At 41.5% G+C, this 19,764-nt stretch overlaps 1 protein-coding gene across 1 annotated transcript in view; it reads left to right on the top strand.

The window, feature by feature from the left end:
- Positions 1–19,764, top strand: part of vps13d (vacuolar protein sorting 13 homolog D) — a 64,203-nt gene that overhangs the window by 40,116 nt on the left and 4,323 nt on the right. Inside the window, exons 41-64 of the mRNA XM_038309231.1 lie at positions 652–754; positions 1,120–1,272; positions 1,550–1,685; positions 1,773–1,820; positions 4,253–4,403; positions 4,545–4,761; positions 4,844–5,094; positions 5,172–5,363; positions 5,435–5,561; positions 5,641–5,783; positions 6,354–6,484; positions 6,761–6,936; positions 7,137–7,260; positions 7,450–7,685; positions 7,776–7,878; positions 8,251–8,408; positions 9,841–9,949; positions 12,430–12,600; positions 12,936–13,040; positions 13,123–13,272; positions 13,359–13,508; positions 14,697–14,793; positions 14,964–15,112; positions 19,563–19,697. Coding sequence (XP_038165159.1) covers positions 652–754; positions 1,120–1,272; positions 1,550–1,685; positions 1,773–1,820; positions 4,253–4,403; positions 4,545–4,761; positions 4,844–5,094; positions 5,172–5,363; positions 5,435–5,561; positions 5,641–5,783; positions 6,354–6,484; positions 6,761–6,936; positions 7,137–7,260; positions 7,450–7,685; positions 7,776–7,878; positions 8,251–8,408; positions 9,841–9,949; positions 12,430–12,600; positions 12,936–13,040; positions 13,123–13,272; positions 13,359–13,508; positions 14,697–14,793; positions 14,964–15,112; positions 19,563–19,697 — 3,515 coding nt within the window. The remainder of the gene's footprint in view (positions 1–651; positions 755–1,119; positions 1,273–1,549; positions 1,686–1,772; positions 1,821–4,252; positions 4,404–4,544; positions 4,762–4,843; positions 5,095–5,171; positions 5,364–5,434; positions 5,562–5,640; positions 5,784–6,353; positions 6,485–6,760; positions 6,937–7,136; positions 7,261–7,449; positions 7,686–7,775; positions 7,879–8,250; positions 8,409–9,840; positions 9,950–12,429; positions 12,601–12,935; positions 13,041–13,122; positions 13,273–13,358; positions 13,509–14,696; positions 14,794–14,963; positions 15,113–19,562; positions 19,698–19,764) is intronic.

Here is a 19,764-nt window from a genome sequence, read left to right as displayed (position 1 = left end):
TTCAGCATGGGGGTGAGTAGAAAATGAAGGCTAATCATGTTTTGGGTGAACTATTCCTTTAAGGCGAGGGCGGGTGAGAGGTGAATCTTCTGGGTATTGTTCTTAAAAGTGCTTTTTAATCAGGTGATCACCTTCTCTATTGGCTGTTGACTGTGACCTGGATGACTGAGAACCTTCACAAATACGGGTGGTATCATACATACGAGGTTCATTAGAGCTGATGTCTGAGCAGTGAGCAGGTTTTAAAGATGGTGCAGAGCGTTGCATTGATAGACAAATTAGGAAAGATTGCATTCAGTCCAGAGTGGAATGGGGAGCCAGGGGAGGGGTTTTAAAGAGTGGGGGGCTTTACGTAACACAAAGTTCTTTTTATGATCCAGTTCACTTTGAATGATTTGGACTTGATAAGCACATTCACTCAGTATCATAGTTCTTTGGCCTCTATTGATATTTTTTGGTAATAACAGTTATTATATCTAATTAACTTTGTTGCCTCTCCTTTTTAGATTCTGTAAGTAAAAAAAGAATAGATGAATTCGGTATTATTTGATTATTGGGCAGGCAAAGCAGTTGAGGGCAGAAACCAAACAGCACATATTAAAGGGCACCGAAAGTGTCCCTTCTAACTAAACTTTCTATTTTCTTCTAAAGATGTGAAGATTTCCAAAAGGAGGCAACCATTTGTTCCATATGCCCTGCGCAACCACACAGGGTGCACCATGTGGTTTGCAACTTTGACCACAACTCCCACAAGGTAGGTCTAACTGCAGCCTTCATCCTGTTGTCCATCCATGTGTGTCTGTCCGAAACCTGAATTATTTATAACCCTTACTAAATAATTTATTTCCCAATTCATGCCAACATATGTATTCAGAGTGGATGTATTTTATGTGGTTTTATGTCCTGACTTGAATCTGATATTGAAACCAGGGAAGGAGCTAAACATTAGGGTAATTGCAAAGAGACTCTCCAACCTTTAAGACTCAATTATTATCAAAGATAAACCATCAAATGGAAACATGCAAGAATCTTATGTCAAATGAAATAAATGAGAAATAATTTTGGTCTTAATCTTCCATGCATTCAGTGATGAAGTGATTCTGCATTCAATCACCATAGGGTGGCGCTGTCACACAGCAGCAGCGCGGACTCCATCGCTGATATCCAAAGCTCAGGAACGGATGATACTCATAACGTCAGCCAGTGGAGAGAGGTGCTGCCCGGGGAGGAGATCCCCTTTGAGTTTGAGGCCCGTGAGAAGCTTCGCCATCGGTACGTCACTCTGTCCCTGACCCACAGCACCTGTTCATTAGAGCTCATGGATTTAAATGATTAAAGTGACGTTTCGGCTGTACCAGCCTTACTTTTCCAGCAATAGACAAGGCAGTTCATGTCCATGTTGGGTCTGTCCTAAAGACAAATGATTAAACTCTCTACATAAATATCAGATATTACCACATAAGTATATTTAATGGCAGTCATTAAAAGTTTTTGCGCTCTGTTGTACTTGGCGTTTGCATCTCTGACCTTGCTGCCCCCTCTCCTGCAGACACACTCATGAGCTGAAGCTCCACCAGCTGCTGGTTCGGGTTTGTGGCTGGGAACAAGTCAAGCCGGTGTCTGTGGACAAAGTGGGAGTCTTCTTCAGATATGCTGCTCCAGACCGAAATAATTCGTCAAACACTGTGAGAAAGAATTGCATCTCTGGGACCTTCGGCCATGTTGGTCATGTTATTTTTTATTACCCCCTGTGTTCTTCCTCTGTCTCACAGGTTGGCAGCCCAGTCAGCAGGACCAACATCATCCACCCTCACGTTTATGTACGTACCCTGACACAAAAACATCCTTGGGAAAAGGACTGGATTAGGATGTATGATATCTGCTAAATCAGATCAAATACCTTTAGATCACCAAGCGTCTCTACAGCTGTTTCCAAATAAAATAAAATCAATGAGTTTAGGTAGGAAAAAATTATAATCGGAACCTTTTTGGATGAAATTTAGCTAATGTCTTTAAATGTATCAAATCTATATGAAAAATATTACATTGTTTAATAAATCTCAGATTTCCTTTTTATATATCTCTAATAATACATTTTCCGATCTTTTAATTTAAAACTTAGAGGACAGTACCGACTGTTTTTGATACCTTTTTCTTTTTTGTCTAGAATGAAATAAAATAAGCTCTTATCAATTTTAAGCTTTTACTTTCATAACAATTCAAAGGGTTGTTTAAGTTAGACTTTTACACTTTATTTCAGTCTTTTTTAGAAATGATTTTTTTTTTTTTCAAATATCGTTTTTTATAAAAAGTTAAAATCACGATCCTTTAAATTTGATTTAGGACAATAAAACTTGAATCATTTTTCAACGTGCAGATAATTTTGGTTTTGGGAGTTTATGGCAGGAAATATAGAGGAATGGTTTTGGAGATGGGTCTGAAAATATTACAAAGCTTCAACACGTTTTACTCTGCTGATGAATGTTAAACTGGAGTATCATGTTATTTCTTGTTTTCGAGAATTTAGAAACTACAAAACCCATCAAGGTGCATTTTTGTAGTGAAAGAATTTTCTGAAAACTCAAGAAAATATTTTAGGTTTGAGTGTAAAAGGGCCTGCAGCTATAAAACCTGCCATGAACCATGTTTGGGTTTAAGAAAGGAAGACATCGTGGATTTTTTCCCCCTATCAGCTGATTGAATCCCCATCAATTTTGTTGGTGTTCATTAGGGCTGCAACTAACGATTATTTTAAAAATCGATGAATCGAAAGATTATTTTTTCGATTAATCGATGAATCGGACAAAAAATATTTTTTATATTAACCTCTTTATTCCAAAATAAACATTTTAGACAGAACAAACAAGCACACAAGTACAGGTTGCTCATTAACTGTACTGGTGCAATATGAAAAATAAATGTTTGTGTTAAAACTACGCAAACTCACATGAGAAATGTAGCTGTACATCCACAAAATATAGGCTACTTTGTTTCATAAAGCGCAAAAAAAGACATTTTTGTTTTTAAAGCCCCTAAGGGGTTAAAAAAATAGCCCCCCCCCCCCCCCCCATTTCAACAAATGAGTTTTTTTAGACTAGAAGAATTCTGCCTTTTAAGACAGGAAAGTACAGCAGTTAAAGTTGCTACTTGAGAAAATACTGAACCATAGAGATAAAAATAGCCCTGTGATTCAAATTATAAATTGTATTTGGAATAAAAATGAGAGAACTAGGGCTAAAAAACACATCCTCCAAAGACAGATATTTACATGGGAATGTGGCATATAATTAATTGACATATTACTGATCTTGCTGGATTTTATTCTGCTTTACTTCCATAAATTGCAGGATCTTCTTTACTTTATCTTTGCCAGAAGATTTAAACTTTAAAAGCCTTGCCCTCATAATTTGCAAGTTAATTTATTTATAAAGTAAATATAAACGCTGCTTAAGCTAATTCAAATGAAATTAAAAGTAAAATAAGTAGCCAACCTTATCACTGTCTGTAACCTACTAACAAGGTAAGAAAAGCATCAGATGAGCAACCTGAGAAACTAACGTAACGTTTCCCCACTTTAAAACCAAACAAACATGGTGCTTCCGTGCCATGTTAATTTCTTTTGAAAAAAGTTGCATGTTATCACTTTTTTCGCTTTACAAAGCGCAGGCTATTTTAATTATTGTGATCAATTTGCGCTGTCAATCCCGGTGCATGCGCGCTTCATTTGCAGTCTGGACGCTGAGGCTCTGACTGCAGCGCTGAGAGGGACTCCTGCGGGAAAACGCCGTTTGGGGTGGGGGAGGCGCCCAACGGCAGAGTAGGAACGATACATGCTTTCACGTAAGAGTCTCTAAAAGCCGCCAGTGACACCGAAAAAAGTCGCCAGATTTGTCGCTAGTCGCTTTTTTGAAAAATAGTCGCTGGAGGGGTCTGAAAAGTCGCTGAGTTGGCAACACTGCACCTGCGGCGCTGACTCGCTCTACCATACTTTTTTTTCTTCCTCTTTCAGTCAAGAGGCAGTGATGACGGCGCGGCGGATGACGCATTAATCGCGCGACACAACTAATCGATGCTGAAATTCGTTGCCAACGCTTTTAAAAGTCGATTTTTATCGATTTTATCGATTCGTTGTTGCAGCCCTAGTGTTCATTATGTGTCAGGGATGCTGTCGAGTCAATGAGTATACATACATATAACTATATAGATAAACTGAATTGAAAATTGAATGGAATCTCTTATGCCCCCCCCCCAGTTCTCTGCACTCCCTCCTGTCAGGGTGGTCTTTGCCATCACTATGGAGGGCAGCGCCCGGAAGGTGATCACGGTTCGCTCGGCTCTGATGGTGAAAAATCGCATGGATGTTCAGATGGAGGTGCGACTGGACAGTCCGTCTGCACCTGACAGTAAGACTCCTTCATTATACCACATGCCTGCTCAGCTGAAGCCCACTGTAGATAATATCAGTGAACAATTATTTTACGTCTGTTTATTTCTGTCTTTCATTTAATCTGTTTCACTACATGACTGTTTCTCTGCTTTGACAGAGCCGGTGGTGTTGCCTCCCATCCTGCCCGGCCAGTCTCTAGCCGTCCCCCTCCACCTGACCACATGGCGGCTTCAGGCTCGACCCAAAGGCATGGGCCTATTCTTCTGTAAGGCTCCGATCCACTGGACCAGCGTGGAGCGACCGGGTGAGGTCAACAGCAGTAAGAGGGACTGCCAGTCAGCAGACTTTGATGATTCAGCCAAACGCAATTTCAGGTAAAATCATAGTTTTCCCGCTTGCAGTCGCTTACATGGAACCATTTGTGGTTACTTACTTTTCTGATCTTGATTTGTGCAGATTCTGTGTGGTCATCAAAAAGGAGAACTTTCCGGAGCAGCAGCCTGCAAGGCGACAGGTTTCTGGCAGCGCTCAGCAGATCTATCGGCAGCCGGGACATACCATCTACCTGCTGCCCACCATGGTGCTGACCAACCTGCTGCCCTGTGACCTCAACTTTTACATTAAAGGAATGGGCATCAGAGGCTCGCTGAAGCCGGGGAAGGAAGCTGTGCTTCACTCTGCTGACACATCCCAGAACATGGAGCTGGGTGAGCCAACACTCTCTGATTGGTCTTGACCTCATTCAACCACCCCTGTCCTCACGGCAGCCCTGATGTGCTTTCAGGCATCCTGCTGGAGAGCTTCCCCGAATGCAAAGAGCTGCTGATTCCTCCTGGCACTCAGAACTATGTGGTGCGCATGAGACTGTATGACACCAACAAACGGCTGCTGTGTCTCACCATCCGTATCATCCTGAGAGCCCAAGGAGCTCTGAAGATCCTGATCTCTGCTCCCTACTGGCTTATCAACAAGACAGGTAATCTTTATATCACGGCTTTAGACTGCTGATTGCATCAAACCTCTTCCTAAACCTCTTTCGTTCCTCAGGTCTGCCATTAATTTTCCGTCAGGACAACAGTAAAACCGATGCAGCGGGACAGTTCGAGGAGCATGAGCTGGCCCGGAGCCTCAGCCCCATACTGTTCTGTTACACAGACAAGGAGCAGCCAGCCATGTAAGCACGCTGACCTCTACCCAGCCTTTGATTCCAGTAAACCCTGTTATATTTTTTCCTCTGTGGATGCTAATTTCAGGTGCACGATGAGAATTGGAAAGGGGATCCACCCAGATGGAGTTCCAGGCTGGTGTCAAGGCTTCTCCCTGGACGGAGGCAGTGGAGTCAGAGCGGTGAAAGTCATCCAGCATGGAAATAAGCCGGGACTCATCTACAACATAGGCAAGACGCTCTGTTTTAAGATTCGTAAAGAATGGAAGCGAAGTTTGAAAGTTAAACATAGGAGTTTAGAAACACATTTTTTTTAAAGCCTGTATTTCAATTCACGCCACATTCAACATAAAAAAGAAGGAAATTTGTTTCCAATCTAAAGAAAAGGTGGAAATGAATATTGGCCTCTTAACCTTTACGGATGAAACGACTCATTTCGGTAATTTTGGGCTGGCCACACCATCTGTTTCTCCTTTGGTTTAATACCAGGATGCTGGCCTTTGGAAGGCTTTGGCTTCATAAATGACTAATTTCCGATCATTTCCTCATATGTTAATCAGACTGATCCATGATTCCTGAAATCCGTGTTTGGTCATCATCTGACAAAGTCTGGAGGCTCTAGGCTCAAAAAAATGACCCTGCTTTCTTCACTCCATTAGATTTTCCCCCATTGTTCCTTAAACCTGGCAATATGGGGCAAGTTTTAATCAACTTTCAATCTTTTTCCTTGATGTTTGTGATGCAGCAGCTTTCTTTCTCAGCTATGCCTTTTGAGTGACTTTAATCTAATCATTCCTGCAGGAATCAGCGTGCGCAAAGGAAAAGGAAACTACAGAGACACTCACATAGTGACCTTTGCCCCACGGTACCTGCTGGACAACCACTCCAGTCATAAACTGGCCTTCGCTCAGAGAGAGTTTGCAAGAGGAATGGTGAGAGGCAGTCTGGTAATCGTTCAGAGTAACTGCGAAAAGTGGTGTAAATATAGCTCTATAAAAGGAACCAAGTTGATTTTATAATTTCTATAACATTGCTTTAATATCTGTTAGTTAAGACAGCTTATTGGTTTTGTTATCTCTCTATTCATTCTATTCATAAGCATCTGCAGTGGGTTGCTTAGGTAGAGGATGCTCAGGATGGGGGAGCTGGTTGCAGATTGAAATGTGTCTCTAAAGAGAAGCATATTTTAACAGCTTATTGTATTATAGGGTGCCTCAAATCCAGAGGGCTACTTATCTACCCTGCCTGGATCCAGCGTCGTCTTCCACTGGCCCAGAAACGACTACGACCAGCTGTTGTGTGTGCGTCTCATGGACGTCCCCAACTGCACCTGGTCCGGAGGCTTCGAGGTCAACAAACCGAAGTCTTTCCACGTCAACATGAGGTGACACAAGCTAATACAGTTTGGCTTCTTAAAATCATGTTTTATATCAAACACAGCATACCATCCAATCTAGTGCTCAGATAAACAGTTTTCCTGGAACATAAATTTGCTTAAAAAAAGCTTTTTGCTCCCTTTAAGAGTTTAATGCTTTCTGTTTTCCTTTATGTTCAGCTATTTTAAAGATTTCTTATTTTGAACAGAGACACTCTGGGGAAATGTTTCTTCCTGCGGACAGAGATCAGCCTCAAAGAAGCCACCTACCAAATTTCCTTCACAGACACGGATCAGCTGCCTCCACCTCTCCGCATCGACAATATGTCAGAGGTACGACGCCGCAGCGAGAGCTTCTGATCTGCCCTGCAGGCTCCAGCTTCTCTGCTTCTTTCCTGTTTATAAACCTTCTGCTCATAAAAAAGCCATGTTTTAACCGTTATCAGGGTGAAATCTTGGCAGTAATCCATGGTTAGCTTCTAATCCGAGACATAATCATGTGCTTTTGTTTAATACCTTCAGGTTCCAATCCAATTCTGGCAGCACGGTGTGGCTGACATGCGGCTGCACACCGAGGTGAAGGCTGGGTCAGTTCTGGACTATGCCTGCGATGAGCCCACACTGCCCCCGTACATCAGCCTCACCGTGAAAGGAGCGGGATCCTCCGAAGTCACGGCAGACATGAACTTCTTCAGGGAATACAACAAGCTCTACTACGAGAACTTCATCTACATCGCAGCCACACACACCTTCTCTCAGTACGAGCAGTCGGCCGCCTTGTGATGCAACACAGTGTTCTTTCTAAGAAATCAAACCCAAAGTTCACTGATTTTTATCTGTATGAGCAGGAATGCGGAGAGGAGGCCTGCTGGGAAGCGGCATCTGGAGAGCTGCGCTGAGCTGGTTCTGGACGTCAATCCCAAGACTCAAAGGGTCATCCTGAGAAAAAAGGCACGACAAAAACTTTTTTTTTTTTTATAAGATTTTTGGCCCTCCGCCTTCTGGGAAAGGCTGACATTTGGTTAAAGTATTTTTCCAGGCCTCGAGACATGTGAGACGCTTTCCAGTGTTACCATGAAATAAATATTGTTTAGACATTAGAAGCTGAAAAGGAAAAGTATCTAATTTAGCAACAATGTGGAATTTGTACATGAAAAATGTGTTGAAGCTCTACAGACTGTTTGATTAAAATAATATAATGTGGAAATTATTTTCCTTTTAATTTTGGTAATAAATAATTTGATAAGATGGATTCCAGATACGAGAGATGGGAAAGAGACAGGTGTCTCGCATGTGACTAATATCTTGCTGTCTGTTTTCCAGGAGCCAGGGAAGCGCTCCCAGCTTTGGAGGATGACTGGGGCCGGCATGCTTTGCCATGAAGGCTCCTCTCCACCCCAGAGCAAACCGGCACAGCCTCGACCGCTCGACACCTCCTTGGTGCTGGACATAGCCGGGCTAGCAGCTGTCAGTGACAACAGGTACAAGCTACGCATCGTGCATACCTGCCACTGCGTTATGAAAAATAGGGAGATTCTTTTCCGCCCAATTTCTCATTTCTTGCCTGATATTTTATTTTTCTCAATTTTTATATATTTACATTGACAAATACAAAAGCTCAATAACTTCTGTACAGTGCTGGTTAGTTTTTATTAATATATTACATCTTTTTAGATCTGATTTAGTATTTTTTTTTTTATAGCAGATTTCCTTGTTAAACTTGCTGAATGTCTCTTGTAATATTAATACTCAAATATTTAAAGTCATTTTTGGATATTCAGAAAGGTATGATACCATCTTGTATTCGTTCAGCTCAAAGGTTTCTGCGTTATCAGTTTTTTGCATTTTATTTCACCTTTCCTGTGAAATATCTGTGAAAACCTTTTCCTAATACCTGCCTGATTTATCCCTGTAATAGATATCCCTAAGACCTTACATCATTGCTGCTGCTGGCCTCTGGTCCAACCTGCCTCGTTCTGCTCTTTATTTAATGGCAATAAAAAAAAAAAAAATGTGGAACTCAAAATTTTGGAATTAAAATTAGGAAGCAAAGCAGTAACATAGCACTGTGACATTTAACTTTAAAGTTCCTTTTTTACCTCTTTCCTGACTCTCCTCTCCTGAGACTAATTTTTACTATCTGGAGAGCAATTATGAACACCAAGTCTATTGAGAAATGCATGAACATTGGGTTTATTCCAAGAAAAAACTTACCACCAACTAATGTTACAGAGGTAGCACCTGTTTAAATAATTATTAACTGGCTTAAACATATTGATATATTTGCATGTTTTACATTTTTAATGTAATAATTAAGTATAACTTACTTAATAAAGACTTACAGGTTTTGGAAAAACTGCTAAGTTGTTTTGCTTCTAGCTGCTGGTTTTTGCCAAACATTCTGATGCTCACCTTCTAAAAAGCTCAGCATCACGTTTCATGTTGAACTTTTGCGCCAGCATGTGTATGCTCATGGTGCATTCAAAGACTCAACCCAACTCAGCTTTGTTTATAAAGCTCTTTAAAACAACAGCTGCCTGTACAGCTCAGAAAAAGAAGTTCCTGCATATTAATAACGGGTTTAACTGTTGTAACGCCTGAAAAAAGTGCAGCGGACAGAGAATGTGTAAGGGACATGTCCGTTACGCATATTTATATGTCCCTACAAGCTTACTTTTTCATACTTTGAAAATCCGGAGATTAGTAGGAGAAATTACTGATTGGTAACTTGTTCGGAGATAACATAAATTGGGAATCTCCCACGTAAATCATGGTAGTTGGCAAGTATGACACCGTTGGCTACTGTGATAATACACATCATCTCTCAGATGAGTGTTTTACAGCCTATTAAAAAAACACCATAATCTTAGCAATTTTTTGAGGTATGCCTCACTCTGATCTGTTTCCTGACAGTTTTGAACCACTGATGCTGAGGAGGCCTGACTCTCGCCGCAGCACCACGCAGACCTGGTACTTCAGCTCAGGCATGCTGACATGTGGCCTTCCACGGCTGGTGGTGCAGGTAGGTGCCTACTTAACTCTGATGTGGTTGTTAGATCCAGTTTTAAAGGCTAGATCAGGGGTAACCAATTAAAAATCAGCAGTGTCCAAATAAAGAAAATCATCAACCAGTAAAAGCCCGGAGACATTTTTAATGATCTGTTAAAACAGAAAATGAAATGAGATAAAATTAGGTCTTTATTCATTCATGTTATATGTTGAATTTTTAATTAAAAATTATTTTAAAAAATAGAAGATTTTTCCATTTTAAAATCTAAAGTGTTTTTTGAAGTAGATAACAACAATCTTTCAGTTTGGTATATGGACAGTTTCCTGATTCACATTTTTTTTAAAACACCTGAACTGACTGTTTTTTGTTTGTTTGTTTTGTTTTTTATGGCTTAATAAGAGCAGTAGGCTTTTAGCTGCCCTGCAAGGCTTTAAACCTGGGTTTGAATGGCGACAAACCTATTCTCAATCACATATCAAGGTGCTCATTTTTAGCCTGGATCCATATTTATTTTTTATTATGTTCATGGTGGAAGAACGTGCTTCACAGCAGCAGGTTGAACCAAATATACTCAAAATGTTCAGGCTCTGCTCCGGTCAGGCTATGTAAAGATCTGCTATTGCAATCGCACCAAACAGGAGAAAGAATGGCGAGAAGATCTGGTCTGTCAAATTAAAATATAGTAACAACAGAACGGTAACTACAAATTAGAGCATAATTCTTTCAAATTAAAAAAAAATAACACCGTTTATTTAAAAGATTGGATGCAAACTATTGGTACTTCAACAAAACCAGGAAGCAGATTTCTCATCTCCATCAGAAACTGAACATATGCTGGATGCTGATGAGGATTTTTTAAATATGTCATATTAAATTAAGCTTTAATCTCTGCATGTTTTGCTCGTACAAATTTAATGATAATATCACGCATGCTCTCCTTGAGCTCAGAGGAAGTCGGAGCGCAGCGATACAGGAGGAACAGTGGAGGCTGTAGGCTTTACGTAGGTATTCTGGAGCGGTGACGGAGGATGTGGGATTTCAGGGTAACAGGAGAAGCGGCGCAAGTGACATTTAGACACTGTCATCAGACCATATGTGGTAATTTGTATACGTTTTAAATGAGGTTGGGTCCGGATCAGGACAGCGGTCCGCTAATCCGTGACCTCTAGTCTAGAGGAACACTAATCAGACCCAGATTTAGTTCTTGGTGTTTTCACTTACAGTTTTGATATGCTGTTATCAACTTAAGATAAATTATGTGATTAAGACCTTTGTTTTCTAATGGTCCGATCTGTAGCTGTCATTGTTTTTTTTATTATAAAGCATACCTACTTACCTACCAGTCCCTCATCAGATCTCATTTCATTAACCTCAGGGATACTGAAAACAGTATCTTCTCACTGTGACAGTGTCCACACTCAACTCAACTCAAACTTTTATTATAAAGCACATTTAAAACAACCGGGGTTGACCAAAGTGCTGTACAGGAATCACAGTTAAGGAACATAAGATAAAAGCTAAAATATGGTACATAAACACATAAAAATAGAATAAGATAAATGTTTCAATTAAAATACATTTTAGAATTGAATAAAATTTTAAATAAAATTTTGCCAAATATCCACTTAGACATGATTAAAAGCCAGGGACACTGAAGATGGTCTGCTAGTAGCTTGACTTGGCAGAGATCTGGCAAGAAGGCTTTAAAAGTATGGAATACACTTAGAAAGTCCATCCAAACAAACAGCGATCTTGTAGAAAGAGGACAGGGGATTTGTTATCATGCTTCTTGAAACCATTTAGAAGACTGACTAATTGTAGTCGATGAACAGGAGAAGAACATCCGACAGTTGCTGCTGTTTTCAGTCTTTAACCCCTGAGTGTTTTAAATGTGTTGTGTTCAAGTGCCAGCATGTGTTCCGGTTCACTCAGTGAGGGGCTCAGCCTTCCACTGCAGGGTTTATGCATGCCAAGTATACCCAGGAGTAATTCATCTTATCTTCGTTCTACATCATGAACCACCCTAAATACAAAGGAAGGATTTGTTATTGAAGGCCAAGTAGGGGGCAAGATGTTCTTTTAGTGTCTTTTAATAAAATAAAAAAATAAAAAACAGTGTCCTTTGATTTTAAGGTTCACAGTAGATTGTAAAGATATGGCCAAAACTTAAACCACAATATATTTCCTAATTTGAGTCAATACCAAATCATTTTCATATCAGTATAAGCAAAATAAAAGTGTCACAGAATGCCCACAAAAGATGCCTGTAAAAACTTGCAACAATGATTTTTCCAAGTTTATTAAACACCAATTTAAGAGCAATGTCTTCACAATGGCTATAGAAATATTAGAAATGTCATGTTACTATAATTGAACAGGACATATTGTAATATATGTTTATATTGAATTATTGTCCGTCCTTTATTTACAGTTAGTGGACTGATCTGTCGTACCAGTCAATGCAGTTAACAACATGAACTTGTATCCCTCAGGTGAAAAGAGGCGTTGCGGGACTTTACGATGGAGCTGAAGTGGTTCTGGGACCAGATTCAGGTCTAGAACAGCCTGGTCCAGAGCAGCAGTTCATAAACCAAAAGATGAGACCTGGATCAGGGGTTCTGTCAGTCCAAGTTCTCCCAGATGGACCGACACGTGTCCTTCAGGTCAGGTTCTGCAGCTTCTGGCTGACTAACTGCCGTCTATTCCATAATACTTTCTGCCTATGACTAGTAATACATGAAATTAATCTAACTATAGAATAAAATGGTCCAATTTGCCGATCAGAATATAAGGTTCTGTCTCAATATGTTCAGTTTCACTGTAATTTCAGTCTATGTAGATATTAGATGTTGATTCTACTTGTTTTGACACTAAATACTTTTTTAAGTTAAGAAAATAAATGTATGTGTTTATTTAAAACACAGATTCATTATCCAGGAAAGCTCTTCTGACCTCCTAGAGGACAGAGCAAGTGAGGAAATACTGTTTTTGTTTTTAGATCAGTGACTTCAATCAGAGAAGAATGTTGTGGAGCTCCTCCAGCACAGAACAAGACGGCAGCAGAGAAGAAGAAATTAAGATGGAGCCTGAAAAGGAGCTGGAGGTGAAACTGTGATCAGTCATTCTTAAGACTGGAAAAATCTTGGTTGCAAAAGTCCCTTTTCTAGATCTTTGTTTATTTTTAGGTGTTGGTTAACCTGGAGGAGGGCCTGGGCGTCTCTTTGGTCAACAAAGTTCCTGAGGAACTTGTTTTCGTAACGCTGTCTCAGGTGGATGTTCACTTCACCCGCACTGCAGCCAATGAAGTCCTGGAACTGAGCATCAAGAACATCCAGGTGATGATTACATCATGCATGCGCTCTATGTATCCGTTCACCTGCAGACCTTCTGCTGGTAACACAGGCCAACGTGTCTCTATCAGGTGGACAATCAGCTGCTGGGCACCACCCAGCCTGTGATGCTGTGTGTGACGCCCAGTTCTGGGGAGAGCGGTGCAAACGACAGCGGCCCCGCCCTGCAGGTCAACTCAGTCAAAGTTCCCAGCAGCCTCATGCTAACAGAGCTCTTCAAGGTGAGATTCATGTGCAACTAGTTAACTGTGTTGCCTTCCAGTTGGAGCTCTGCTCAGCATGGACCTAAATGTCATTTTTATTTTGCACTCTGATTATTCATGTAAACTGTTTGTTTTTCCAGGATAAAATAATGATATAACAACTACAGTGATTAAAAGCCTTGAATTTATGGCATACATTTAAATTTAGGGTAAAGTTTCTCTAATGGGACAAACTGATACATACAATTTTAGATATAATCATACTCCCTTCTAATAATCAGATAAATTACAAGTTGCTTCCACATTAGATGGTTGTTGATGTCATCAGCAGACTTCTGGAACCATTCTTGTCGAATATTGGACCGTTTATCCTGACAGAACTGATTGAATGGCTTTATATTGTTCAGTTGTCAATCGTGGTCCACAAATATTCAGTAACCTTTAGGTTAAACCTTTTAAAAGGCTGTTCTTGAAGCTTTATATTAGCCTGCTGAATCCATCACAAAACCAGTTATCATGTGTGTTCTGGATCATTTTCCTGTTGGAATGCTCATTTGTGTCAAACCACGTCAAAGGTAGGTGATTGTGCCAAGACAAATGGTCAAATATCCAACCAGAGTGATGCCTGAATCCCATAGATCAGGGGTCTGCAAGCTGCGGCTCCAGAGCCACATGTGGCTCTTTGGATCCTCTCCAGCAGCTATGTTTTGCGGCCCCAAAAAAATTTTTCTTGGCCGTACTCGAAGCAAAATGGCTCTTTGGATATGAAAGGTTGCAGAGCCCTGCCATAGATGAACAAAAACCATCAACATACCGGAGGAACATCTTGGGTTATCAAACCAAATATTAAACCATGGTCTATGTTACACTTAAATCTGTATTTAAAGATGTAATACTGTGGAAAAAGTCATGAATCCAAAGTCTTGGCTTTAAAAATCATTATAACTTTATCCTGATACCACATTAGTTTATGTAAACAAAAATTATAATCCATTAGCGTATGTTTGTTTTTCTTTCTATCAAACAGGGCTGAGCTGGCCCCTGTTCTTATTAAAGTCTCCCTCTCCTGAGATCCAGAACTCATTGGAGTAAAGATGAAACATTAACCTGAAGACGCATAAAAAATGGCCCTGTTGGCTTTCTGGCAGAAGGAACAGTTCAGAAGTGCCTAATTTTTCTGATGGTTTAACCTCGATATTTTTACAGCACCTGATGGTGACGGCGCAGCGCTTCACGGTCATCATCGAGGAAAAGCTGCTGCTAAAGCTGCTTAGCTTCTTTGGTTATGGAAAGGCTGAAGCTGGTGAGTCTTAATTGATCGTTGTTTTTAGCTTTGTTATCTTAGCTGATGTTTTTTACTTTATCCTATTTTCCTCTGATGGTTAAAGATTTTTATCAAGTTAATTGTTTGTCTGAGCTGCTCTAAGCAGAGTGTTTGTGCTCTGATGTAAATAAAATCTGTTATTTTTGCAGAGCTGGAGAAACTGGATGAAAACCTGCATGAGAGGCCCAGTGAGGATACCGGACCCCGTAAACGCTATTACTTTGAGAATCTGAAGATCAGCTTGCCTCAAATCAAACTCAGCGTTCTCCCCTCTCACAAACTTCCCCCAGACCTAAAGGTAACAACCGTTCACATAGTCCCACTTTGTCACTACAAATCCATCCTTGCATTTCTGGAACAGATCAGCCTTTTAGGTTTCCTAGGCAGTCTTGACAAATCTGGAAAAGATTTTTATCCCTATTTTACCGAGCCTTGGAACTGACATGGGGTGGAAAAAAATCTATACATGAGCACGAAAAACAGATTCGTTGCCAAAAATATAAATTTTTTTCCCTAAAACTAATTTGTGCACAAACTTGTTGTCAGAATGTACTTACTTGTGGCCGAAATACTAAAACATAATCCTCCTACAGTGCACCTCCTGTAACAGTTAGAGGATCAGAGGAACAAACCAGCATGATAGACACCATAGTCTGATCAACATTTATTTTAGGTGTACAATCAGACATAAATAGATTCTGGCTTTGCAAGGATTTCTAATTGTAAAGGCATTTAAATAAAATAAATGAAGCCAGATATGAATAATGAACAAGTCAAACTGATGTTTGAAGGACTGTAAAATAACACCTACTGCTGTCTCGAACATTTCATGTTTCAGCTCATACTCCAATTGAAGGAGGAGAGGATGCAAGTATATTTATGTGATGTCAGAGTGATGTAATTATGCAGCAAATTAGTGAATTCAATGTTTTTATTTAATATTTTTATCATAGTATTATAGTGTTATGCACCTTCTATAGGCAGCCGCAATCTGTAACAGTGTGGCAGATATGATGTATATGAAGAGAAGATGCAGGCAGAGGAGAAAGAAGAGAAAGGACCTTTTCTTTTAGAGTGTACAGCATTGAAATCACAAGAAAAAAAATTATTAGGACCTATCGCCTAAGATCACTTGGAGCCTCAAATCCCCACAGAGTGACTTTTGAATCATTATCTACAGCTTAGTTTCACCAAACTTCAAGTGGTAAGAGGTTTTTTTTTTTTTTTCCATTTGCTGCAGCGCTTTACGCACACAGGGCCTGTTATGCTGTGTCATTACGCTGATCCAGCAATTTATTTTAATCAGTTTCTTTCTATTCTGTCAATCCTCTGTACTATAATAATAATAATAATAACTTTGATTTATATAGCGCCTTTCAGGACACCCAAGGTCGCTTTACAAGAGGTGAAGTAAGGGGGGTAGGGACAGGGAGGGGGTTAGGAAGGGTAGGCAAGAGAGAAAAGGTGTGTTTTAAGGTGCTTTTGGAACTGTGTCAGGGAAGTTGCGGAACGGATAGGAGGGGGGAGGGCATTCCAAAGAGCCGGGGCCACTGCACAGAAAGCCCTGTCGCCAAAGGTCTTGAGTCTGGTACGGGGGATGGAAAGTAAGTTCTTGCTGGTGGAGCGCAGGGACCGTGACTGAGTGAGCGGGTGAAGAAGGTCAGTGATGTACTTGGGTGCCAGAGAATGAAGTGCTTTGTAAGTGAGGAGGAGGATTTTGTAGCTGATGCGTTGTTTGATTGGCAGCCAATTGAGTTTCTTGAGGATGGGGGTGATGTGCTGCCAGGGCTTGGTGTGGGTTAACACCCTGGCAGCTGAGTTCTGGACGTACTGCAATCTGTCTAGGGCTTTGTTGGGCAGCCCAGACAGGACACCATTGCAGTAGTCCAGACGGGAGGTGACAAATGAATGAATGAGAGTTTCGGTGACTGAGTCGGTAAGTGACGGCCGGAGTCTTGAGATGTTACGGAGATGAAAGAAGGCAGATTTAGTGATGCTCTGGATGTGGAAACTGAGTGAGAGTGTGGAGTCCAAAATGACACCCAGGTTCCGCACTTTGGGCGATGGGGAGGTGGGACAGCCATCAATGACCAAGGTGAGGTCTCCAACCTTCCTGAGCAGCGGTGCTGGGGCCACCTCCATGAGCTCGGTTTTGTGGGTGTTGAGTTTCAGAAGGTTGTTGGTCATCCAGGTTTTGATATCAAGGAGACAGTTGTTAAGTTGTATTTGTGGGAGTTGTGAGGAGGGCGTAGTGCTGACATACAGTTGGGTGTCGTCTGCGTAACAGTGGAAACTGAGTCCGTGGTTGCGGATGATCTGACCGAGGGGGAGCAAGTAGATGGTAAACAGCAGGGGACCAAGGACAGATCCCTGAGGAACGCCATGGTTAACTGTTGCAGTTGATGAGTTGGAGCCTTGCAGAGTGATATATTGTTTACGGTTGGAGAGGTAAGACTGAAACCAAGAGAGAGTGATGTCGGTGAGGCCGATGAGGTCTGAGAGACGGGAGAGGAGGATCGAGTGGGAAATAGTGTCAAAGGCAGCAGATAGGTCAAGGAGGATGAGGACGGATACAAGGCCGTCATCTGCAGCAATCAGGAGGTTGTTTGTTATTTTAATGAGGGCGGTTTCGGTGCTGTGATGGGGTCTAAAGCCCGATTGGAAAGGTTCAAAGAGCTCATGGTGGGACATGTGATGTTGTAGCTGAGCAGCCACTGCTCTTTCCAAGATCTTGCTCAGGAACGGAAGGTTAGAGATCGGACGGTAGTTGTTGGGGTCATCTGGGTCCAGGCCTGGCTTTTTAAGTGTTGGAGTCACGGCCGCCAGCTTGAAGCTGGAGGGTACCACACCAGAGCCAAGTGAGGCGTTGATGATGTCAGCCACCAGGGGGCAGATGGTGGGGAGACAGGCCTTCACAAGGGTCGTGGGTAGTGGATCCAGGCTGCAGGATGAGGTCCCAGCTTTGGTCAGAAGGGCGAGGACTTGATCAGCATCCAACAAAGAGAAGGAAGGGAGGCAGTGCTGTGGTGGGCAGGCAGAAGGATAGTACATGTCCTGCCGAGATAGTGTGGTCGGCGGGGGAGGTGTAGATGCCTGTGGCTGCTGGTGGATGGTGGCCACTTTCTGGTGGAAAAAGTCCAGGAATCTGGAGCAGAGATCAGCGGCATCAGAAGGTTGCGGCGCATCAGGGGGGTCAAGAAGACGATTGATGGTGGAAAAAAGCAATTTGGGATGCTTTTGTTGGCTATTTATAAGTGTGGAGTAGTGGAGTGTTTTTGCCTGGGTGAGAGCCTCTTTGTAGCACTTGACGTGGTCTCTGTAGGCTTCGAGGTGGACAGTCAGGCCGGATCTTTTGTAAAGCCTCTCAAGCCGGCGCCCCATGGACTTAAGCCTCCGCAGCTCTGGGGTAAACCAGGGAGCGGGGCGGGTGTAGGAGACCAGTTTGGTGATGAGTGGAGCAACAGAGTCCAGGCTGAGGGCGAGGGCGCTGTTATAGTGTTCCACCAAGCCGTCAACAGTGCGGTTAGAGGGGTGGATGGCGAGGTTGGCAGCTAGGATGTTACAGCAGTGATCTCTGACATGAGCAGAAATCCTTTCTCCTCTCTTACTGTTACATGCTGAAGGCTGACTGTGAGCACATGCTTAGTTTGTTGTCTGGACGGACATATGCAGACGCCATTCTGCTCTGCCTTTAACCCACCAGCAATTGGCTCTAATTGTGAAGCCTATAGGTTCACCCCTTAATTTTCTGGTCCTCACTGCTTTCTAGTTGAGTAAAGGTGGTTTTGGAAGTCAACTCTCCAGTACCAGTAGTTAGTGAAACCGTGATGGGCCATCTCCAGGGGTTTGTAGAATAAAATGTAGTCAGTGCTGTGCTGCTGCGTTCCAACAAGGATGAAGATAGAGAGAAAAATGCATGACTTTAAAGATGGAATTAGAAAAAGGGAGGTAAGGCTGAACCCCAGAATTATTTTATCATGACAAAATGCTCTTATAGTGCCCACAAAAAGTACTCCGTGTACAGAAATTAGTATTTTGTGGGAACGTTGTATATTCTTTTCCCCCATGTCAGCTCCTGGGCTATCAGGTAAAAAAGATGTGGCTAATAAAGTTGTTTTCTTTTATATTGATATATCTTGAGAAATAGACCTCTTTAGTTAGTTATAAAGGTCATACATTTGGTTGTTGTTGAGCTCAATGATCATTGACGTAATAAGAGTTCATCACGTTTTAAATAAATTCAAAAAGCCACTTTTTTACATTTTTTATGGTCGTAATATTCTTGTGGGTTTTAAAAAAACTATGTTTTTGAACTTGGTTTGGTTTTAGATTCCAAATAAAGCGTTGAATCTGATAGTTTTTGGATTTTTAAGGAAATGATTGCAAACTATAATTTTTGCAGAAACATATTTTTGAAATTATCTTTAATCAGAGGATCAAACTGGAAACCTGCTTCAATGCTAATAACAAACGGTCATGGGACTCAACGAGGCAAAGATTAGAACTTAAATGTCTAGTATCATAAAAACAGGTGAAAAGTCTTGAAAATTTGCTCTGGAAATGTCTGGTAGGAACCCTACTCCCAGTCTTAGAGTTGGAGGAGGGTTTGCATTGAGATAGAAGTTCTAGGTTTCTAGATTTAAAGGATGTTAAGCATACCAGCTTGAACATAAAAAGGTTTAGTGTTTGGATTTGAGCTGATGGTTCATGTTTGGTCGTATCTGATGGATGGATGTTTCTCTGAACAGGCTTTAAAAGGCACTCTCGGCTTCCCCCTGATCCGTTTTGAGGACGCAGTCATCAACATGTACCCGTTTACCAGAGTGCACCCTTACGAGACCCAAGAGATCATCATCAACGACATCCTCAAGCACTTCAGAGAGGTCAGAGGTCACTTATTACTGAGCCACACAGCCTGAAATGTGTTGCAGATTCTTTACTGTGTGATTG

This window comes from Cyprinodon tularosa, unplaced genomic scaffold (genome assembly GCF_016077235.1).
Source record: "Cyprinodon tularosa strain WSP-4 unplaced genomic scaffold, ASM1607723v1 ctg66, whole genome shotgun sequence".
NCBI lineage: Eukaryota > Metazoa > Chordata > Actinopteri > Cyprinodontiformes > Cyprinodontidae > Cyprinodon > Cyprinodon tularosa.
Note: the sequence above shows the minus strand (reverse complement) of the source record. Positions and strands in the feature narration are given on the sequence as shown.